At 41.5% G+C, this 24,773-nt stretch overlaps 1 protein-coding gene across 3 annotated transcripts; it reads right to left on the bottom strand.

The window, feature by feature from the left end:
• Positions 1-291: 291 nt before the first annotated feature.
• Positions 292-22,790, bottom strand: LOC132832289 (CD83 antigen-like). Of its 3 annotated transcripts, none has more exons than XM_060850165.1 (5): positions 22,685-22,790; positions 22,394-22,521; positions 19,194-19,422; positions 1,199-1,299; positions 292-744 (listed from the first exon to the last, which is right to left on the bottom strand). In XM_060850165.1, exons 1-5 carry the CDS (start codon positions 22,740-22,742, stop codon positions 634-636), a joined length of 627 nt encoding a protein of 208 aa, XP_060706148.1. In that variant the 5' UTR covers positions 22,743-22,790; the 3' UTR covers positions 292-633. The 3 variants fall into 3 exon arrangements, with proteins under 3 accessions (XP_060706148.1, XP_060706149.1, XP_060706150.1); XM_060850166.1 differs by having other exon boundaries at positions 22,394-22,518; XM_060850167.1 differs by lacking the exons at positions 292-744; positions 1,199-1,299 and adding an exon at positions 15,012-15,565.
• Positions 22,791-24,773: the final 1,983 nt, after the last annotated feature.

Here is a 24,773-nt window from a genome sequence, read left to right as displayed (position 1 = left end):
TTTTGGATAATCGAGTTCCTCTGTATATGCACATGAGCCTGAGAGCGTACGGTCCAAGCTCCAGGTTTTGGAAGAAGCTAGTGACCTCAGGATCAACAGTTGTGCAGATGCAGCCAATCAATGTTCCACACGTGGTGATCAGCATCAATACACCTATCATGGCATTGACTTCCGGTTCCAGAAGTAGCTGCTGCGCAAGGGTCGCAGAGGCCCCGGCAGCTGGTGAGAAAATTGGAGGGAACATTGTTCAGGAATGAATTGAGATAAAACCAATCAGCAGGAACTAGGCTGTAGTATTGAAATTGCCAACTTTTTATTAATTGGGAGAAACATTGGTCTAGGTTTTCCACATCTCAGCACGCAGCAGGAAATCCAGTTTGCCTTTCGGTTGTTGGAAATTCATGGTCTGGTAGTTCAGAGCTTTTCCATTCGTATCCCTGAAGTGTTACAGATGAAGAAAATCTAGGCCATAATTTGTGACCTGCATTGAAAATGTTCAATCTTATTTCAGTCTCAGAGAGAAAGCCTTTCATCCCATCAATGTATGCGGCCTTCAATAGACTTATACTACTCAGTGCAATCCAGAGTTGAGACTGTGGGTCCCCCATGTTTAGGTTTCAGTCTGCCAGAGTTTTAACACTGAATATTAGTATAAGAGAGCACATTGTTGCCAAACGGCCATGAATAACACTTCCCTGTCTTGCTCATTTCTTTTACACAGGTTTCTATTCTTCCGGAATACTTCTGGAAAGGGGAAAGAAAATCACAACATAAGAAACTTAAAAACATATTTTAACCAAATTCATTTTAAAGCTCAACTCCATTCCAAAGTTATGATCTTGAGAATATTTGTTTCATTTTATTTATAGCAGTTGTACTTTGCCACCATGGAAGGGTAGCAGTTCTGCATGTTTCTGCTCTCAGTAACAGTTCTGTCTCATGGTCTCTGTGGGTACATGAATAGGAAGGGTTTAGAGGGATATGGGGCAGTGCAGCTGGCCAGTGCAGAATGACACCAACAGCCTGGGTTTCATCCTGAAACCAACTGCAGTTGTTCAAAGAGACCTCCCTCTTGGCCTTATCTGATGATGATGCCATGTGGTGTCCCTCAAGCAAGATAATCAACCACCTCTCTCTTGTTATTACCACCCACAGTCTGAGTGACACCTTTCATTCAAACAAATAAAATGTAACTTACTTTGTATACAAGGTACATGCATAGAATGGGAGGCAGACACATTGCCATTACAATGAATATCAGCATATTCCTGGTTATTCTTTCAAACTGGTTAGCTTCACCTGTGTTAAAATAAAAATCAGTCATTTCAGTATCTAACGTCGTAAATACATGTTTATACATACAAATGAGGAGTTAGTGAGTAATTGAGCTGTATGAAGTCATAGAATTATACAGCACAGAAACAGATACTTCCATCCAACTTGTCCGCACTGACCAGATATCCTAAAGTGATCTCGCCCCATTTGCCAGCATTTGGCCCTTATCCCTCTCAACCCTTTCTATTCATGTACCCATCCAGATGCCTTTAAAGTTCTGTAAATGTACTCAACTCACTATCCCCTCTGACAGCTCATTCCATACATGCACCGTCCTCTGTTTGAAAAAGCTGCTCCTCAGGTCCCTTTTAAATCTTTCCCCTTTCACCTTAAACCTATATCCTCTAGTTTTGAACTCCCCTATCCTGCGGAAAAGACCTTGACTATTCACCCTACCCATGCCCCTCGTGATTTTATAAACATCTTTAAGGTCACCCCTCAGCCTCTGATACTCCAGAGGAAAATAGCCCCTCAGATTTATTCTCAATCTATACTGAGAAACTGATCTCATGTTTTTGAATGAACCTTGAAACCACATTGCTCTAACTCAAAGCACCACTAACTGAGCCACCAAATAACTATCAGGTGAGGGTGGGATCAGTTACCACCCCACCCATTGCTGAAACACTTGACACCATTTACTGTGACATGACTAATTGCCAAATGGGTGAGGTACCATAGAATGGATAAAGCCAGTCCTGTGAGCTTTCTGCAATTGCAGCATAGTTTGAATAATTATCCAAAGCCACACTCTCAGCAACCCTTGCAAATTTTAACCACTCATGAGGTTAAAGTTCTTCCTCACATTGCTCTTGTTTCTTTTGCCATTCGCCATAAACTGATATCTTCAGATTCTTGTCATTCCACATAAGAGAATAGGTTTCTCCCTGTCTACTCTGTCCAGACCCTTCATGATTCTGAACACATCTGATTAATTCCCTTCCAAGGATCCTTTTCTAAGAAGAACTACCCCAGCTTCCTCAAATCAGTCGGAGGTCTTCAAAACAAATTCTACAGGCACAGCATATGACATAGAAGAAATATGACATTCGGCCCATCACATCTGCTCCACATTCAATGAGATCATGGCTGATTTTACAATTCTCAACTGCCTTTTCCCCATAAGCCTTGATTTCAAGTATTTCTCAGCATTGAACATATTTAACAGACAAGCCTTGACAGCACTCTGTAGTAAAGAATTCCACAGATTCAATACCCTTTGAAAGAAGAAATTCCTCCTTATCTCTGTCTTAAATGTGCCCTTTGGTCCTAGACTGTCCCCCAAGGGGAAACAAGCTTCCTGCACCTACCCTGTCAAGCTCCCTAAGAATCTTGAAGGTTTCAATAAAATTTCCTCTCATTTTCCTAAACTCCAATGAGTACAGACCCAGCCTACTTAAACTCTCCTCATAAGACAGACCCTCCATACCTGGTATCAGCCTAATGAACCTTCTCTGGACTGCCTCCACTGTCACTGCATCTTTCTTTAGATAAGTATCCAAATTGTGCACAGTATTCACAGTAGTTTGTGATTCATGTACAAAGATGTTAAATCCCCTGTTCTGTAACTTTCTGCAGTTTTTCTCAATTTAAATAACATTTGGCTCCTCTATTCTTCTTGCCAAAGTACATAATCTTACAATTTCCCACATTATATACCAACTGCCAAGTTTTTGATCACTCACTTAACCTGACCATATCCCTCTGCAGACAATGTCATCCTCACCAGTTGCCTTTCTACTTATTTTTTGTGTCAGCTGTAAACTTGGCTACCACAAATTACCTCAATCATGAAAGCAGCAACCCTAGAATAACACTGCATATTTTCCTACAGTCCTGAAAGCATGCTGCTAATTTCTGATTGAGATTAGATTCCTTACAGTGTAGAACCAGGCCCTTCGACCCAACAAGTCCACACTGACCCTCCGAAGAGTAACCCACCAAGACCCATATCCCTCTGACTAATGCACCTAACACTACAGGAATTTAGCATGGCCAATCTCCCTGACCTGCACATCTTTGAACTGTGGGAGGAAACTGGAGCATGCTGGAGGAAACCCACGCTGACACGGGGAGAATGTACAAACTCCACATAGACAGTCACTCAAAGCTGGAATTGAACTTGGGACCCTGGTACTGTGAGGCAGCCGTGCTAACCACTGAGCCGCCCCCAAGTAATTTCTTGCTACTCAACCAATTTATCACTATGTTGCCACTCTCCATTTTATTCCATTAACACCAACTTGTTCATTTCCAAAAGCTTTTCCATGACAAGAATTAAATTTAATAGCTGCACGTTGTACCATGCTTACACCTGTTTTGACTTGCAAATTTCCTGTCCTGGTGACTAATCAATTTGAAATATAGACAGCCTTTCTAACATCTCCTCTAGATCAAACCTTTCAACTACCTTCTCGTTCAACATGAATTTGGCATCTTCATTGTTAAAGAAAGTTGCAAAGTGTACATTTAAATCGTTAGCCATACTCTCTGCATCATTTGTAGGCACTGTTTTAATTCCTAAATAATCCCCTGACTAATTCATTTATGTGTTTTTGATTCCCTTTCATGTTAGCTGCTGGAATTTTCTCATACAATATCTTTGCCCCTCAGAATTCTGCCTTTCTCTGTACCTCTCTGAACTGAGTCTAGTCAGCCTGGTTCTCAATTGTTGAATTATTAACCTGACATCTGTCATAAGCACCCATTTTCTTCATCTTAGGTTCATCATTCAACGAGCACGAGCTCTGGTTGTTTCTACCTTTCCTATTTTTGGGAATTGTCTCAAATATTTAATCCGTAAAGTTGCAGTTTTGTCTGCCATCTTCCATTTCAACAGACTTGAGCCAGATCCATTCTTACTGCATTTTCTAAACCTCTTGTGTGGGACATGGTTTTTCCTGGCAAGGTGGAATTTGTTGCCCATCCCAGTTTTCCTATAACTGGTTGGCCTTCGGCCATTTCTGAAGGGGATTAAGCGTCAACCACATTGCTGTGGGTCTGAAGTCACATGTGAGACAGACCAAGTAAGAATGGCAGACTAAAGAACATTAGCCAACCAGATGGGTTTTCATGACAATTGACAATGGTTACATGGTTATTATTGGACCAACTTTTAACTCCATAATTCTTTTCAATGCAATTCAGATTCCACCACCTATCATATGAGATTCAAATTCATAACTTCAGAACATTATCCAGTGTTTCTGGATTACTGGTCCAGTGACATTATTACTATATCACAATCTCAACTTTTCACTCCAATGAAATTGACCCTCCTCTAATTGAGTACATTTACTCTGGATTGCTCCTTGTACTATTTTGTGGCTAACCTAACCATTATGACCAGGTCCCTTTCGGAATGACCAGTGGGGTACCACAAGGTTCAGTGCTGGGACCGCAGCTGTTTACAATATACATTAATGATATAGATGAAGGCATTAAAAGTAATATTAGCAAAGTTGCTGACGACACAAAGCTGGGTGGCAGGGTGAAATGTGAGGAGGATGTTATGAGAACACAGGGTGAATTGGACAGGTTAGGTGAGTGGACAGATGCATGGCAGATGCAGTTTAATGTGGATAAATGTATGGTTTTCCGCTTTGGTGGCAAGAACAGAAAGGCAGATTACTGTCTAAATTGAGTCAAGTTGGGTAAAGGGGAAGTACAGTGAGATCTAGGTGTTCTTGTACATCAGTCAATGAAAGCAAGCATGCAGGTACAGCAGGCAGTGAAGAAAGCTAATGGCACGCTGGCCTTCATAACAAGAGGAATTGAGTATAGGAGCAAAGAGGTCCTTCTGCAGCTGTACAGGGCCCTGGTGAGACCACACCTGGAGTATTGTGTGCAGTTTTGGTCTCCAAGTTTGAGGAAGGACATCCTGGCTATTGAGGGAGTGCAGCGTAGGTTCGCGAGGTCAATTCCCGGAATGGTAGGACTATCATGTGTTGGAAGATTGGAAAACTGGGCTTGTCTACATTTGTCTACATTTAGAAGGATGAGAGTAGTTCTAATTGATACATATAAGATGATTAAAGGAGTGGACACTCTGGAGGCAAGAAGCATGTTTCTGCTGATGTGTGAGTCCAGAACCAGAGGACACAGTTTAAAAATAAGGAGTAGCCATTTAGAACAGAGTTGAGGAGAAATCTCTTCATCCAGAGAGTGGTGGGTATATGGAACACTCTGCCCCAGAAGGTAGTGGAGGTCAAGTCTCTGGATACTTTCATGAAAGAGATGGATAGAACTCTTAAAGATAGTGGAACCAAGAGTTATGGGGATAAGGCAGGAACAGGATACTGCTTGTGGATGATCAGCCATGATCATAATGAACGGTGGTGCTGGCTCGAAGGGCTAAATGGCCTACTCATGAATCTATTGTCTATAATAATATTATCAGTGCTTTTCATTGCGAGAATGAGGATTATGAAAGGTGTGTGGTGAGGGCTTTCAGAAGATAAAATCCGAGCAAAGTTAGCAAGGGAAAAAAAGATCATGGAAGATCCACATCAAAAACATAGAATACAGAATTATTTAGCTGAAACTAAATCAAACAGCAGTGTGTTCATGCTCACAGTTGAATGCCAATTGTAACCATGGCAACTCCCTCACCATAACTAATCGCAAGTAGTTCAAAAACAGAAAGGAAATCTCACTGGAAATTCAGCTAACCTATAAATACCCTGACAGAGCCCATAGAAAACACCACTTACATAAAACAGCATACAACAAAGTTCCTACCAAGGCCACATCCCAATTGTCTCACACACTGCAGCCTTCGCCAACTGATGTTGCCATGACCACAGTGATCATGACTTGTAGAAAGACACAACAACTTGCATTTTTAAAGTACTTTTAGGAAAGTTCTCGAAGCAAATATTCGAATGACGGCCTGCAGGGAGAGAAATCTCTCAAAACTTTTAACTGTTGTTTAGAACAAGGAACACAAAGTCTGCATCCAGGTACAGTAGGCAATTAGGAAGGCAAATGGCAAGTTGTTCTTCCACTGCAGGGAGATTGGAATAGAAGAACAAGTAAATCTTGTTACAATTGTATTACAGCAGTTTGGTGCAACAACACCTGGAATATTGTGAGCAGTTTTGGTCACCATATCTAAGGAAGGATATACTTGCCTTGGAGGCAGTAAAGGAAAAGTTCACCGGATTAGTTTATTTCTGGATGAGAGAGTTGCCCTTTGATGAAAGGCTGAGTAAATTAGCTCTATACTCTTTAAAGCTTAGAAGAATGAGAAGCAATCTCATTGAAGCATACACGATTCAGAAGGGGCTTGACCAGGTAAACACTAGAAAGTTGTTTCCACTGACTGGGGAACCTAGACCATAGGGCTACAGGTCAGGTTAGTGGCCAATCATTTAGGAATAAGATGATGAAAATGTTTTTAACTCAGAGTTGTGAATCTTTGGATCTGTTTACACCAAGAGAATTGTGGACACCCGAAAGTACATTTAAGATGGAGATGGATAGATATATTTAAATTTTTCAGGAAATCAGAGGATATGGTCTCACTGGCCTCCTCCAGTGGTCCCCAACATTACAGATACCAGTCTTCAGCCCATCCGATTCACTCCATGTGATATCAAGAAATAGTTGGAGGCACTGGACACTGCAAAGGCTATGGGCCCTGACAACATTCCAGAAATAGTACTGAAGACTTATGCTCCAGAACTTGCTGCTCCCCTAGCCAGGCTCTTCCAGTATAGCTACAACACTGGCATCTACCCAACAATGTGCAAAATTGTCTAGGTAGGTCCTGTACATGAAGAAGGGCTTATGCCCGAAACGTCGATTCTCCTGCTCCTCGGATGCTGCCTGGCCTGTTGTGTTTTTCCAGCACCACATTTTTCAACTCTAGTCTCCAGCATCTTTCTCCCTACACATGAAAAGCAGGACAAATACAACCCAACCAATTCTGCCTCATTGGTCTACTCTTGATCATCAGCAAAGTGATGGAAGATGTCATTAACAGATGCCCAGTTTAGGTTCCTCCAGGGTCACCTAGCTCCTGACCTCATTATAGCCTTTGTTCAATCTTGGACAAAAGAGCTGAATTCAAAGGTGAAATGAGAGTGACAGCCCTTGACATCAAGGCCACATTCAAACAACTGTGGCATCAAGGAGCCCTCACAAAACTGAAATCACTGGGAATCAAGGACAAATTGGTTGGAGACATACCTGACGTGTAGGAAAATGGCAGTGGTTGTTAGAGGTCAGTCATCCCCATTCCACTGCAGGTAGTCTCCTTGATATTGAATGCTGTTACCATCACTGAATACACACTATTACCATCCTGGGGTAACTATTACTTAGAAAATCAACTGCACTCATCATTTAAACACAGTGGCTACAAAAGCAGGTCAGAGGCTAGGATACTATGGCAAATAACTCACCTCCTGACTCCCCGAAGCCTGTCCAATATCTACAAGACATAAGAAAGGAATATGTTGGAATGCTCCCCACTTGCCTGGATGGGTGCAGCTCCAACAACATTCAAGAAGCTTGACACCATCCAGGAACAAACAGCCCACTTGATTGGCATCACATTCCCAAGTATCCTTTCCCTTCACTACTGACACTCAGTAGCAGCTGTGTGTGCTAACTACAAGATGCACTGCAGAATTCACCAAAGATCCTTAGACAACACCTATCAAACCCACAATCACTTACATCTAGAAAGACAAGGGCAGCAGATACATAAGAACACCACCACCTGCAAGTTTCCCTCCAAGTCACTCACCATCCTGACTTGGAAATATATCGTCATTTTTTCTCTGTCACTAGGTCAAAATCTGGAAATTCCTAACGGCACTGTGGGTCTATCTGCAACACATGGATTGCAGAAATTCAAAACGTCAGATCACCATCACCTTCGCAAGGGCATCCAGGGACAGCCAGCAACTCCCATGTCCCACAAATAATTTTTAAAAATAAGGAGGTGGGCAGCAAAGTGGAATTGAGGTAAAAGGATCATCCATGATTATGTTGAATTGTGGACAAATCTCGAGGGGGAAAATAGTCTACTTTTCCTCAAAAAATAAAGAAAAATGAAAGAATTGCAAATGCAGTATATCAGAAACAAAGACAGAAACTGTTGGAAAAGCTCAGCAGGTCTGGCAGCATCTGTGGAGAGAAATCAGGGTTAGCGTTTCGGATCCAATGACCCTTCCTCAGAACTTGAGCTCCTGAAACGTTAACTCTAATTTCTCTTTACAGATGCTGCCAGACCTGCTGAGCTTTTCCAGCAATTTCTGTTTTTGCTACTCTTTCTCAGTGCTTCCCTCACCTTTTCCACTGTGACTCCATTTTGGGTTTTAGACCCCACATGAGAATTGAGAGCACAAGGAGCATGCCTGTTAGTGGGAGTCCACTGTTGTAACTCAGTCCGAGCTCCATGGGGCGCACTGCTGCTTCAGAACACACAATCCCAACATTTCAGCTCACAACCACACATGGGGCCTCAACCCCAACTTTGGGAAGCCTTGAGTCCTGTTCTAAACACAGAAGGTTATTTGTAATGTGATTCAGAGAGACTTTTGCACACTAAGGACAGAAGATCTGTAAACTGCTCCCCTAAAAGGTCTAATTGCTGTGACAACTGGAGCTGTCAAGACCCAATAGAGTTTTTTAAGGTAAAGATAACAACGGACAAGAAACAAAACTGGGAAAATAGAACTGATTTGATTGAGTGGTGAAGCAGGCGTGAATAGTTTCTGCTTTAACAACCTGTTCTTGTTAATATGTTTAATTAGGATGTTGTCAGGGTTGGGAGGCTTGAGCCATAGGAAGTGACTGACAGACTGGGGCTATTTTACCTGGAGCGTCATCAGCTGAGGGGTGACCTTATACTGGTTTATAAGGTCATGACAGGCATGGATAGGATGAATAGACAAGGTCTTTTCCCCAGGGTAGGAGAGTCCAAAACAAGAGGGCATAGTTTTAAGGTGAGAGGGACCTAAGGGACAACTTTTTCATGTGTATTGAATGAGCTGCCAGAACGTGTGGTGGAGGCTGTTACAATTACAACATTTAAAAGGCATTTGGATGGGTATATGAATAGGAAGGGTTTTGAGGGATATGGGCCAAGTGCTGAAAATGGGACTGGACTTATTTAGGATATTTGGTTGGCATGGATGAGTTGGACCAAAGGGTCCATTTCTGTTTCTTATCTTTTGCATCTATAACTCTGAAATGCCTCCTTTCATGTGTGAAAACTGATTCTCCAGTCTTCTTTATAGTGAGTAATCAATAGAAAGCATGGAGGTTTCTAATGAAACCTTGAGTGAAATTTTCCACTTCCTGGAGTTGGCGAGAAAGGGAAGTAATTGGAAGGTTTATCCTGGAGAGAAACTCGGCTGCTGTTCTCACTCTGCAATTACATACAGGGCATGAGTGACTTTCTCAGCTCAGCAGCAACTAAACCTGTAATTAGTCAATTAATGATCACATCAGGGCGTCAAATGAGCACCTCCTTGACCACCTACCTCTCTGGCAGATTAAAACAATAGATAGTTCCCTGATTGGAAAACCATGGGAACCTGTTGAATTGTGGGAGGGAACCAACTGGCACAACCTGGAGGCCATCAGAGACACAGAGGCAGGTGAGGTTGTGACCTAAAATCCCTGGGCCTACCTTGTCTCCAAACCCTTTCTCTCTGCTGGCTCCATCCCGTAGGGAGAACAAAACTGAGGGGATGGCCTTGACTGATGGGTTTTAGAAATCCAAAGCGATTGGTATTTGGTTGGCTGGCAGCTTTTGCTAACCCATTTAGCCACTGATGAGGCCTTTGATAGGGCAAGATCCTCAACATTTATTGGCTGTCAGCTCTTAATAAATTGTTGAGTGAATGGTCTGGTGAATTGTTTCGGTGGTGGAAGCAACATAAGCCAGCTTGCCCTCAAGGGAAATTGCACTTTTGCTTCAGTTGAATGAAAAAAATACTATGATTAATTCACTTCTTCTCAGTATATTGTACAAATAGAGACTCATATGTTGCTATAAAAGTAGGCTAATTGGCCCTTTTCAGCCATTTAATAAGATCATCTGAAAAAAATTCTGGAACTCATTCATTTGACAACTTCCACCTAATCTTCAGCAGAGTATGAGAGAATGAGCTGTACTACTGAAAATAAGGAATAGGTTATCAAATTGGATTTGTATTTGCAGCAGAACATATTTGTGTCACAAAATTCTAAGCAGATTACAAATCAAATTTAGTGGAAGTTTGCCCTGGTTCCACACAAGCTCATAAATATCCAGTATGTGAGTCATAAAAGATTTCCAAATTGAATCAGTGCAAAGTGACAAATAACAGTGAACTGTTGTACTTTGGGTCTCCATGTTGCTATGGTTCTTTCTTGTTGCTATGACATTTTTCTGAATCTTTCTGTTGTGTTGGGCTTCTTATGGTGAATCGCATTGGCTGTATTCGCTGTTTCTATATATTTGTGGAACATACTGTGTATATATTAATCCTGTTGATCTCAAAAGAAATAAAGTAAAAAATGACAGCGATTTTGCAATAAGAGCATTCAGGAGAGGGCACGAACTAATTAAATCTAACACTTGCCAAAAATCACACTGCAATAACCAGAAATTACTTTTCCAAGGTCAGCCCTAATTACTAGATCGATCCAGATTGGGTCTATCACTAAGAACTTGCTGTGGTTCATGGCAGGGTCAGGCAGAGATGAAAACTGACTGAATCAAATCTTGAAGTGAAGTTGCCGAAATGTAAAGCCAGAGAGATGAAAAGAAAATCTTGCAGAATCCATGGGCCTTTCACTGATTTTCTCATATGGTACCCTGGAGTGACTGTCATCGCACTTTCATGCTATACTTGTTGAGTGACTGGATTTAAAGGATAGCAAAGATGATTCTCGATAGGAGCGAGAGTGACAGGGTAGTTGACATGGGGGACTTCAACTTCCCAAATATTGACTGGAAATATGATAGTTCAAGTACTTTAGATGGGTCAGTTTTTGTCCAATGTGTGCAGGATGGTTTCCTGACACAGTATGTAGACAGGCCAACAAGGGGCGAGGCCACATTAGATTTGGTACTGGGTAATGAACCAGGCAGGTGTTAGATTTGGAAGTAGGTGAACACTTTGGTGATAGTCACCACAATTCAGTTATGTTTACTTTAGCGATGGAAAGGGATAGGTGTACACCAGAGTAGTGTAGATGAGCAGAGAGGTCTCTGTGTCCATGTACATTTATCCCTGAAAGTTGCTTCCAAGATTGATAGGGTTGTTAAGAAGGCATATAATGTGTTAGTTTTTATTAGTAGAGGGATCACGTTTTGGAGCCATGAGGTCATGCTGCAGCTGTACAAAACTCTGGTATGGCCGCACTTGGAGTTTTGTGTACAGTTCTGGTCACCATATTATAGGAAGGATTTGGAAGCTTTGGAAAGGACTCAGAGGAGATTTACTAGGATGTTGCCTGGTATGGATGGAAAGTCTGATGAGGAAAGGTTGCGAGACTTGAGGCTGTTTTTGTTAGAGAGAAGAAGGTTGAGATGTGACTTAATTGAGTCATATATGATAATCAGAGGGTTCGATAGGGTGGACAGGGAGAGCTTTTTTCCTCGGATGGTGTTGGCTAGCACAGGGGGACATAGCTTCGAATAGAACGGTGATAGATATAGGACAGATGTCAGAGGTAATTGCTTTACTCAGAAAGTAGTGGGGCGTGGAATGCACTGCCTGCAACAGTAGTAGACTCGTCAACTTTATGTGCATTTAAATGGTCATTGCATAGGTATATGGATGAGAATGGAATAATGTAGGTTAGATGGGCTTCAGATTGGTCTCACAGGTCAGAGCAACATTAAGGATGGAAGGGCTGTGCTGTAATCTTCTATGTTCTATGAGTCATTTATCTAAAAGATAAACACCTCTATCTCTCTAACCCATCATGTGCTGAAATTGATTTCCACCAATAATTAATCTCAGTCATTATTCACTCAGAGGTGATTTTACATGGTCCAATATAAGCAAAAATTTCTTGTGAAGATACTGTGTAAAGGCTTCAAACCCTGACCATCACAGATTATCTCAAAAACGGAATAAGTAAGTGAGCCTAGAAGCCAGCTGTTGATGGCAAAGACCTGGATGTAATTGTCCATTGCTTGCAGGTAAACAGCATTCCACATTTTTTTTAGATGACTACACCTTTCCTTACTCCAATCATAGGTTCCCACCTGTTTCAAGAAGCAGCGTGCTTTAATGATTACTGCCCAGTGGCTCTGATATCCAAGATTATAAAGTACTTCAAGAGATTAGTAAGAGCACACATCAATTCCAGCCTCCCAGGTGGCCTTGATCCACTACAATTTGTCCACCATCACAACAGGTCCACAGCAGACACCATCTCCCTGTTCCTACACTCATCCCTAGAACATCTGGATAACAAGGACAGACTCCTGGTTATTGACTTTATCTCCACCTTCAACACCTTAATTCCAAGCAAACCCATCTCCAGTCTCTGAGTCCTAGGACTCTGCTCCCCTCTCTGCAACTTAAGATCTTGACACATGGATGGCAATCAGTAAGGACGGGTGACAGCACCTCCTCCAAGATAATCCTCAATACCGGTGCAGCACAGGGCTATGTACACAGCCCCTTATTAAACTCCTTATACACTCATGACTGTCTGGCCAAATTCAACTCTAACTCCATTTACAGTTTTGGTGATGACACCACCAGAGTGGCTCAGATCTTAAACAATGACGAGACAGAGTGCAGGAAAGAGATAGAGAGCTTCCTGGTATAGTGTAAAGACAACAATCTCTCCGTCAATGTCAACAGAAGAAAGGAGCAGGTAATTGACTTCAGGAAGCAGAGTGGAGGACATGCCCCGACCTGTATCGATGGTGTTATGGCGGAGATGGTGGTGAGTTTCAAGTCCCTATCACCAACAATCTGTCCTGGTCTATCCATGTTGATGCTCCAGTCAAGGAAGCACACAAAAGTTTCTACTTCCTCAGAAGGCTAAGGAATTTCAGCATGTCCACAATGACTGTTACCAATTTTTATCGATGCACCACGGAGAGCATCGTATCCAATGGATCACAGTTTGCTACGTGAACTGTTCTGCCCAGTTACACAGATTCAAGAACAGCTTCTTCCCTGCTGTCACCAGACTTTTGATGAGACCTCTCTAGGCTGTAATGCTATATTCTACATTTGGTTCTATTATCTTGATATATTTATATAAAATATGATTTGCCTGCATAGCACGTAAAACAATACTGTTCGCTGTTTCACAGTCAAGTGACAATAATAAATCAAATCAAACCATCGTATGGTGGTGTGACTATCCACCCATCACTTCCTCAGAGGTTCCTAGTTGAGCAAACCATCATTCAATATGACTTTCATTTAGGAATGGGATAGGAGAAGACTGTGTACACCATATACATAAACAACATCGCAGGAAATTATTTAAAACAACCACGTTCAGCCTTGAACTCTCCAATTATATTTTCTACAGTGAGAAAATCCACAGGAGCACTGGATAACAGGGTTTAGAACTCAACAGATGACTACCTCCTGAACTCCATGACTTCAGTAGTCTCAGATCTTATCCACTACTCCAAATATATATGACAACAGGTACAGATAATAGTTCTAATGTTGCTACTTACAGAATTGTTGTGCTCAACTTTTAGTAATTTCTAATCAACCTGTTCAGAGATGGTATTACACACCTCTGGAACAGGTGAGACTTGAAACCAGGCTTTCTGGCTCAGAGACAAGGCTGCTATCATTATGCCACAACATTGCCAGCCCCCTCTGCCTTGCACAACTATGTCTCATGATTTAATAACTCCACTGAGCATAGACTTTCCCTTTAATTGTATTGTGCCCTGCTTCCTACTGCCACCCTGCAGCCAAACCATTTGTTGCTCCAGTACATTTTTTAAGAACTACTACATTGCTAATCTCTTCCAATTTTGATAAAAGATCATCAAACTAAAACCTTGGGTTGAGTTGTTCCTGCAGGTAAAAAAAAATCACAGCCAGGACCAAAAAAGGGGGATCCTGAGTCAGTAACTTACCAGTGGGTGCCTGCTGCCCCAGGGAGGTGGGTGACCTACCTCACAGCTGCCAGGCCATTTGTGGTGACCATTGCTGAGAGTGAACATTAAAGAAAAGGATACATTGTGTGAGTGCGTGTGTGTGAATGTGAGAGTGTGTGTTAGTGTGTGTGTGAATGTGTGTGCGAGTCTGTGTGTTAGTGTGTGTGTGTTAGTGTGTGGGTGAATGTGTGTGTGAGTCTGTGTGTTTGTGTGTGTGCGTGAGTGTGTGTGTTAGTGTGTGTGTGAATGTGTGTGTGTCTGTGTTAATGTGTGTGTATGAGCATGTGCATGTGAGTGTGTCTGAGCATGTGTATGTGGGCATGTGTGAGAGAGAGTGAGAGTGTGTGTGTAAGTGTCTGAGTGTGTGAATATGTGTGTGAGTGTGAGTGTGTGTGAGTAATTGTGTGAGAGAGTGTGAGTGTGTTTATACCGTTCAGAATGGAGGCTACTGCCTAATTTACCAGCTGTTTGCACAACTGACCTTACACTGATCACTTCTCTAAGATGCAGTAATTCTTCCCTTGCCAGTAAAGTGACAACAGGGCTGGGAATTAATTGTTTTAATTGCCACAAATCATCAAATGTTAAATTGATCTTCCAGGTACTAGATATTGGCATTAACTCTGTACACTCTCCAACATCATTTTACCAGCTCTCCACCTCCTCACCCATCTCCAAAGGGCTGGTCAAATCCAGCCCCTTAACTTTGATTCTCTCTCCATGGTATTTCCAACATTTTCTACATTTACTAATGAAACAAAATTGTTTCTATCTCTGAAACTGTTGATTTGCCTTCGCAGTAGACATGGACGAGTCTGTTCCCATCTGTAGTAGTACATCTGTAATAGCATCTTGAACACAGCATGAACTGTCTTTGGCTAGCACCAGAGACAGCCCTTCCAGGTGACTGAAGTGATCCTCTGAATTAAGTGCTGAACATAGCTGCGGTCTTCATGGTATAAGTTCAAAGTCCTCAGAACATAACAAAGTCAATATTTGCCCTCTGCAATATATCAACTTCTTCTGACACTGCTTCTTCATCACTAAGTTCAAATCATTGGCTTGGTAACCAAACTAAAACACGGCTACACGGAGATGTGGAGTTGATGCTTTTTGGCCCTTATTCATCTGGAACGAAATGAGGAAAACAAATCAAAAGGAAAGAACAATCTATATAGTATGAGAAGAGGGTCTGATTGGTTAGACTATCGTTGGCATGAGATGCAGCAGAAACTCAAAGATAACTGATTAAATTCAAACCAGGGAAATCAACTATGTGGTCACGTACATTGCCTTCAAGTTGCAGGAAGGATGGATGTCTCCATAGACGTTTCCTCATTGAAACAGATGTAATGTTGAGACACAAAATGTTTTGCACAAAACGGTGAATAAAAATAGCATATACAAATTTGACAAGCCTGAAATAACAAGCAATGCAGCAGTTGAAGAACAAAACAAAAAATTCTAGAACTGTCAGTAAGTGGTGTAATTATCAACTGGTTCTGATTTTGTGCCAGGTGAAGAGATTTTGAGTCAAGGAAAGTTATTTGCAAACGCTAAATATGTAAAAGACTGCTTTACCAGCATTGTACACTTACTTCAAAAACAAAATGAGATTTTTTTAAAAAATCTCTTTATCAACAAAAGAGGAAGGGACAGAACAGTGAAAGTGTTCACAGATACGACCAGTCAACAGATTGAGGATATAAATTGAGCTCCTCTTATTGCTTGTGATAAATTGTTATTGAACAACAATTGAAGATTGTTTTTCTCTGCACATATCAATGGGACCGTATAGAGGTTGACACGATTGCCCCATAAAAAGGAGAGGGAGAACAAATTTTCTTAAGTATTATTGACTGCCCAAGGTCAGAAGGAATTCATAACATCAATTTAATCTGGTTGTTACTAATGGAGTACTGAGGTTGAGAGAGTTTCAATGTTTGGTTGCAATAAAGACCTAGATCACAATGTGATATTATTTAATTGCACCAAGCAGTCTGTCCCCAAATGTTTCTTCCTGCATTCACCAAAATAATGTCTCATTTACGATACATATTTTATTTCACTCATTTACTGCAAAAGCCTTCTTTTATACACACCGGTTTTGGCAGTCATGCTATGACTGTTGTCCCCATCCCCTTATTCTTCTTTCTGCGTCAGTGTTGTTTGTATTATTGCTCAGTTCCAAAGAGTGGTTGATAGCTGAAATGTCAAACAATGCATGTTCTGGACAGATACTACCTGAGTACCTTTAGAAGTTTTGCTTTTATCTCCCCACCCAGTCCCTGGAAGTCACCAGACTTGACATGAATTGTCTCAAACTCTTTGATCTCTTATCAGTCAAGTTTGAGGTATCTATTGTTTTTGGGGTAGAGTGACACATCTGTACGTTTGAAGATAGAATATTTTAAAATTTCCAACTGATTGGAGCTGTTACAAGTTAAATTGAGACAAGGTAAAATACTTTGAAACGCAAAACCACTTCAAGATGTAGTTAAAATAACAAAAGAATTGACATTGGAGGAGGGAAGGGGGCATTTAAAAAGAGAGACTCTCTACAATCCAGAAAATCTTCTCAGGAAGACATTACCAAATGCAAAGTACAGGCAGTGATACCATGGCTATCATAGGCAGACACACCAAAAAAACCCCTTAGAAGTACACAGTAGAGCCTGTGTTCCAAGGGACATTCTGGGGGTATGTGAGAGGGAAGCTGCTATACTTATTTCTCTCTCTTAGAAATGGCCTGCTTCCTGTGGAAATAACCACAGATAAGGAACATTAGGGAGCTGAGAATACTTAAAAATTGCAGCATTCGCTGCTGATGACTACACTCAAGAAACCAGTGAATCCACCTTGACCTCAGGTTTAAACCTTGTATCTCAAAAACAATTAAAGGACTCTTAAAATTTATTTTCTTTTATCTTCTTTCATATTGGATTTTACCCCTATGCCGGTATGTGAGAGAAAACAAGTGACTGAATGAAATTGATGTTGCATTTTTATTGTTTTTCACAGGGTTAGCAGGTAATATCATTGATTTCCATCATTCGAGAAAGCCTTTTGATTAATCCCTTATTGCTTATAATAAAAAATAATTAACTGCATTTTAACAGGAGAAATATACAATCTCAGGTGAAAAGGAATTTAAAACTTAACTGTGATTAACAGAGAAGGTTGAAAAGAGAAAGCTAATTTATCCCTTCTCACTTGGTTGTTACAAGAAATCTTTTGGGGAGGATTTCTATGTTGCAACATTATGACATTCCATTGATGTGATGAAAGAGAATAAGTTATTCTTGGGTATCACTGCCCACTTATGGTTTCATCAAAACTTCTGGTGGGGCAAATTACAAGAAAACACCTGAGCTAAAAGTTCAAAACACTGCTTGAATCCATTGACTTCACTTAAGTTGGAGAACAGCACCTCATTTTCCACTTTACATCCATCTGGACTCAACATTGAGCTCAAAAATCATGAACTCTGTCCTCTATTTTGATTACCTCCTCCCCTCTCTTTATAGTGCAAACCCCTTTCAATTCCTGAGAAGTCATATTAGATTTTTATTCGGTGGACGTGGATTGAGCCAGCCTTCACTACCCATCACTAGTTGTCCTCAAGAAGGTGGTGTTGAGCTGCCTTCTTGAACCAGCGTAGATCACATGCCCTTTAGGAGTTAATTTCAGAATTTTGACCCAGTGACAGTGAGAGAATGGTGGCCATATATTTCCAAGTCTGGATTGTGAGTGGTTTGGAGGGGAATTTGCAAGTTGTTCCCAAGTATCTGCTGCTCTTTTCCTTCTAGATAGAAGTGGTCATGCTATCTAGGTATCTTTGGTGAATTTCTGGTATACCTCATGGACAGCACACACTGCTGCTAATGAGCGTTAATGTTGGAGTGACTGAATATTTGTGGATGTGGGGCCAATCAAGGAAGCTGCTTTGTCCTGGATGGTGTCAAGCTTCTTGAGTGTTGTTGGAGCTGCACTCACCCAGGCAAGTGGGGAGTATTCCATCACACTCCTGACTTGTGCAAATGGTAGGCAGGATTTGAGGGGTGATGAGGTAAGTTGTTCACTGTAGGATTCCTAGCCTTTGACCTGTTCTTGTAGCTACTCTATGTAAAAGGCAAGAAACAATTATTTCTGTTTCTCATTTCACAGATGCTGCCAGACGCTTTGAGTTCATCCAACACTTACTGTTTTTATTTCAGATGCCTAGCATCCAATATACTTTACTTTTAAGGTGATCAGCATACGTTTACTAACTGACATCAAAGGAATTAATGTGGGAAGTATCCAGCACCACTTTGAAGCATTTCGAGGTGAATTGCTTAGTACAAAATCAAAACAAAAATACTGTCAATACACAACAGGTCAGGAAACATCTGGAGAAAGAAATAGAACCAGAAACAAATTTTAGACCCTGTCTGTAAGCTGCTAGCCAGTTAATAAAGTGCAAATGAAGATATGATGGCTGAATTAGCACCCATTGAAAAGGGTTTTAAGTTGTGGGAAGGCATAAAACATTTTGAGTATGAAAGTCAATATCTCCCATTGAAGTCTCTATCCATGGATAGAATTTCTCACCAATACCTGATTGGTATTTCTATCAAACAAAGCTCTGCTTCAGGAGTATTAGTTCATAAACCCTCATCTATGATATAGATGTTATAAAAGAAGAATGGAAAAATAATATTCAGTACTGTTTTTCTAACAACATGCCAACTTTAACTTTTGATAAGATACTAACTTATTTTTTGAAGTTTCACATTTCCGTCTTTGTTTTGCTCTCCAAGTGGTGCCCAGATGATACATTGGTATGTTCCCAAATCTTCATCGGAGACATTGTAAATTGTCAAGAAGTACGGACTGGTAGAATTAACCGCGACGGATCCATTGAAACCCAAATACCTCCAGACAATGTTCTGTTTGAAATCCATTCGTATAATTCCTGATAAACTGAACCCATCAGCACCTACCTTGGAAAATATTAAAATGTATATAAATCACAGAGTATCAAACAGTGCTATATCTTTTCATGGAAACTATTTATGATTGGAATTACACAAAATTTCCTCGCTTAACACAAAATTCGACTTTATGCAAGCAATGTTAAGTGAATATAATTTTCCATTACAACTAATGTAACAATTGTAATTAGGTCTATCATTAATATTTAAAAAATCATTAACTTGTAAATTGAAGAATGCTAATTGCTCACTCATCATATTTGTAAATGAATTAGTTTTAAAAATAAATGAACAAGCACAAAAGAAATATGCTAACTCTTTCCACTTAATTCTCCTCAAATCCTCTCCCACCCCTCAAGCCTCCCACTTACCTCCTTTCCCATGCTTTAATCCTTACATTCACCACCTCTCCCACGCTACCTGGTCACCTCCTCTCACTCCTTCCGCATGCCTCCCTTCCCACTCCTAGTCACTCCCAATCGCGCTTGCCAAACCACCTGCTCACTGCATATCAAGCTTCTTGATCCTTCTAGTCTGTGAGACTCAGGAAGTTCCAATCAAGACGCAGTCAGGATTGTTAAGTATCTAATTCATAGAATTATGGAATCCCCACAGAATGAAAACAGGCCAATTAACCCATTGAGTCCACACTAACCCTCTGAAGAGTATCCCACCCAGACTCACCCCCTCACCCTATCCCTGCAAAGCTGCATTTCCCATGAGCAATTCACCTGACCTGCACATCTTTGGACTGTGGGAGGAAACTGGAGCACCCGGAAACCCATGCAGACACGGGGAGAATGTGCAAACTCCCCACAGACCCAGTGCTGGAATCAAAACAGCTGGTGCAGTTAGGCGACAGTGCTAATCACTGAGCCACCATGCCACTCAATTCTTAAGATGGACATGTGACAGTGCGAGTAACAACAACAAACAATGTCAAAACGCAACATTGATACACACGGTACTTTTAAGTTGTTTATCAGTTTTACATACCTTGTGGAATGTATTCAAGATTTGGAGAGATATATTAAAACGGTTGTCAGTGTAATGAAGTAACAGACACTTGAAGTTGAATTAAAGAGATAAAACTTGTCAGGACTCCGCTAGAATTGAACTTACAGTTTAGTAATCTAGATTTCTTAATTGCTGTTGTTTTGCCTAAACCCAACACTAGATAAATGAATCGTACGTTTTGGGTTATTTTGTTTGAGACAAATATTGCTACTTTTTTGAAAAGATTGGTCTCATGTTGGTGATGACACATGGAAACGAAGCAGAGAGGGGTAATAGGGGAAAAACCCAAAGTAAAGCTAAAATTTACAGCAAAATTTCCTTCCATTCCCAAAAGGCAAATAATTTAAATAATGCTCCCTTTGACTCATCATGACACGACTAAATTGCATGATGCATTTCATTTTGGTTTCAGTCTAAAATATAAAAGTATTTTTGTTAGTTTAGGAATATATATTAAAAATCTTGTTCATATATTTCCATTTACTCCTTGAGTTTAAAAGTAGACAAAGCTGAGTAGAGTGGAAGAATATTTATTTTCTGGGTTTCCAAGCTAAAATCACCTGATTAAAATATTTTTTATTTACCACATCCCTGGTTTATCGCTGATCTCTTCCCAGCTCACTTCATGATGGTACATTTCTCCCTTTCAAGGTTCAGAGATTTGCATGTTAATCAAAAGCTCCATCTAGCTAGATGGAAATAAAAGATCCTTTATCATTACTTGGCTCAACTGGGTGGCATGGTGAGCACTGCTACCTCACAGCACCTGAGTTTGATTCCAGCTTCAGGCAACTGTCTGTGTGGAGTTTGCACATTCTCCCCGTGTCTGTATTGTTTCCTCCGGTACTCCAGTTTCCTCCCACAGTCACAAAAATTCGCCGGCTAGGAGAATTGGCCATAGTGTTCAGGGATGTGTAGGTTAGGTGCATGAGTCAGGGGAAAATGTAGAGCAATAGCATGGGGGAATGGGTCTGGGTGGCCTGTTTCCACACTGTAGGGATTCTTTTCTAACTGTCTGGATTAAAATTCCCCCTGTTGACATTACCAAAAAATATATTGACAAATTTTTCACTATGAGATCTGTTGTTTACAACTGGACCCATATTCCTCCTGATCACAGCGGTCACTGCATCCTAAAAGTAACTCACTGGCTGTTTAGAAAGACAATAACAATATTCTAAAATTGTTAATCTTTCTTAAACAATTCTGTGTGATTAGTGTATGCCAGTGAACTGTCCCCAGTCCAATGTTAAATGCATAATTAGAAATGGCTTGAAGACCATGAATTATTTTAGATTAGATTAGATTACTTACAGTGTGGAAACAGGCCCTTCGGCCCAACAAGTCCACACCGACCCGCCGAAGTGCAACCCACCCATACCCCTACACTTACCCCTTCACCTAACACTACGGGCAATTTAGCATGGCCAATTCACCTGACCCGCACATCTTTGGACTGTGGGAGGAAACCGGAGCACCCGGAGGAAACCCACGCAGACACGGGGAGTTGTTAAAACCAACTGCTGCATGGCCTGCTGCCCAGTGGTGGTGACATAGTGGAGCAAGCAATGAAGGTGACAAATTACCGGGGTACATTGCAAAGCTGTTCCAGGCAATATAGACTACAGAAACTATACAATCACCTGTCTAATGGTGGTATGGTAGTAATTGTGGGACATCTCGACAACTGTTCCTGACAGAAGTGTTGAGCTTTCTCTGTGTAGATGGGCAGGAAAATATCCTTTGTCCCTCTAGGCATAAGGGTCAAAAGTGGGAGGAAATTCAGGTGTGGTGTAATTAAATGGGTAAATCATTTGTTCTCAATTTGCCTTTTCTTTTAACTTGATGTGTCGGTGTACAAATACACAAGAAACATCTCCCCACAACGGCATCATCTGCCCAAAGTCCGATTGTTTTACGTGCTATAAGCTTAGTCTACAATGTAACAGGAAAGCTTCTTTACCTTGTACCAGCTGAGAGCTCTGTACTGGACTTGAGATTCACCTGGAGCATCACAGGGCAGCTTTGCCATGTCACCCAACCTGACAAATACTTCTGTTACAGCTTCTGCACCCAGATAGAACGGCACTGCTAAAACAAGAAACATCACAGGCTAGAACATCAAATATATTGCATAGCAGCTGTTAGTCGAGTAAAAGCAGCGAGTCACACACTTGGTGAAAGATGCAAGATACATCAAGAAACAGAGTAAATAAATCCAACTCAGACTTCCAGCGGTGAATTTGAGATGTACCTTGCTGCAATATCAGAAGCAGGAGTCGCTTCAGCTTGGAGCCGGACAGCAAACCCATGATGAGAGCGGCGACCAGACTGAAACTAAATCATGTTCCTGTTGTAACCTGAAGGGAGTGTCAGGCAATTTCATTTCGGTCCGTCTAAGTTTCGCTTTCCCGAAATGATCTAACTTCGTTTCAGTTTCTTTGTGATTGGTCAGGCTTTAGAATTGAAAGGTTATCAGTTGAATGCAGAAGCAGCTCGCTGTGCTATCAGAGTGAACAGTAAGATTATGGGGTTCGCAGCAAAAGTATCGCTGCATCTGTTTAATGTAATTTCTTTATCTGCAGGTGAAAGGTCGAGTGAACATGACAGGATTGAAATAAAATGAGATACAGCATAGATATCAACAAACTGTAAAAGTACAACATGCGAGTTATTCAACATCTCACCCTCAGGCTTGTGACAAAACCTGTCTCTAGGGCCACAGCTTGGCACAACACACTAGTTATTTATTATTATTTATGTGAAACAGGCAGAGTCACAGCGATGGACAGCATAGTTTTTATGCCGTTCTGTCCATTGGGTTTCTGTGGGTCAAATACAACCACCCAATTATTCTAATCCCAAAGTTTGGGAGAAGATTTGTAGCTCGGGTGCTCGTTGTTGTGGTTCTGTTCGCCGAGCTGGGAATTTGTGTTGCAGACGTTTCGTCCCCTGTCTAGGTGACATCCTCAGAGCTTGGGAGCCTCCTGTGAAGCACTTCTGTGATGTTTCCTCCGGCATTTGTAGTGGTTTGTCTCTGCCACTTCCGGTTGTCAGTTCCAGCTGTCCGCTGCACTGGTCGGTATATTGGGTCCAGGTCGATGTGTTTGTTGATTGAATCTGTGGATGAGTGCCATGCCTCTAGGAATTCCCTGGCTGTTCTCTGTTTGGCTTGCACTATAGTAGTAGTGTTGTCCCAGTCGAACTCATGTTGCTTGTCATCTGAGTGTGTGGCTACTAGGGATAGCTGGTCGTGTCGTTTCGTGGCTAGTTGGTGTTCATGGATGCAGATCATTAGCTGTCTTCCTGTTTGTCCTATGTAGTGTTTTGTGCAGTCCTTGCATGGGATTTTGTACGCTACATTGGTTTTGCTCATGCTGGCTATTGGATCCTTCGTCCTGGTGAGTTGTTGTCTGAGAGTGGCTGTTGGTTTGTGTGCTGTTATGAGTCCAAGTGGTCGCAGTAGTCTGGCTGTCAGTTCGGAAATGCTCCTGATGTATGGTAGCGAGGCTAGTCCTTTGGGTTGTGGCATGTCCTCGTTCCATTGTCTTTCCCTTAGGCATCTGTTGATGAAATTGCGTGGGTATCCGTTTTTGGCGAATACCTTGTAGAGGTGTTCTTCTTCCTCTTTTTGCAGTTCTGGTGTACTGCAGTGTGTTGTGGCCCTTTTGAACAGTGTCTTGATGCAACTTCTTTTGTGTGTGTTGGGGTGGTTGCTTTAGTAGTTCAGGACTTGGTCTGTGTGTGTGGCTTTCCTGTGTACCTTTCCTGTAAATGTATTCACCAAAAACGGAAACCCCAGCAATTTCATCAACAGATGCCTAAGGGAAAGACAACGGAACGAGGACATGCCACAACCCAAAGGACTAGCCACACTACCATACATCAGGAGCATTTCCGAACTGACAGCCAGACTACTGCGACCACTAGCACTCATAACAGCACACAAACCAACAGCCACTCTCGGACAACAACTCACCAGGATGAACGATCTGATAGCCAGCATGAGCAAAACCAATGTAGTGTACAAAATCCCATGCAAGGTCTGTACAAAACACTACATAGGACAAACAGGAAGACAGCTAACGATCCGCATCCACGAACACCAACTAGCCATGAAACGACACGACCAGCTATCCTTAGTAGCCACACATGCAGATGACAAGCAACATGAATTCGACTGGGACAACACTACTATTATAGGACAAGCCAAACAGAGAACAGCCAGGGAATTCCTAGAGGCATGGCACTCATCCACAGATTCTACCAATAAGCACATCAACCTGGACCCAATATACCGGCCACTGCAGCGGACAGCAACTGACAACCGGAAGCGGCAGAGA

The sequence above is a fragment of the Hemiscyllium ocellatum genome, chromosome 34, assembly GCF_020745735.1.
Source record: "Hemiscyllium ocellatum isolate sHemOce1 chromosome 34, sHemOce1.pat.X.cur, whole genome shotgun sequence".
NCBI lineage: Eukaryota > Metazoa > Chordata > Chondrichthyes > Orectolobiformes > Hemiscylliidae > Hemiscyllium > Hemiscyllium ocellatum.
This window is presented reverse-complemented; position numbering and strand designations above follow the sequence as displayed.

Bases quoted from the DNA above. Each gene is read 5' to 3' on its own strand.
- LOC132832289 (XM_060850165.1), bottom strand. From the start codon at position 22,742: ATGGGTTTGCTGTCCGGCTCCAAGCTGAAGCGACTCCTGCTTCTGATA. The intron at 22,522-22,684 runs GTACATCTCAAA...TTCTTGTTTTAG, and splicing joins GCTTCTGATATTGCAGCAAG to CAGTGCCGTTCTATCTGGGT. The intron at 19,423-22,393 runs GTAAAGAAGCTT...ATATTTTCCAAG, and splicing joins GAGCTCTCAGCTGGTACAAG to GTAGGTGCTGATGGGTTCAG.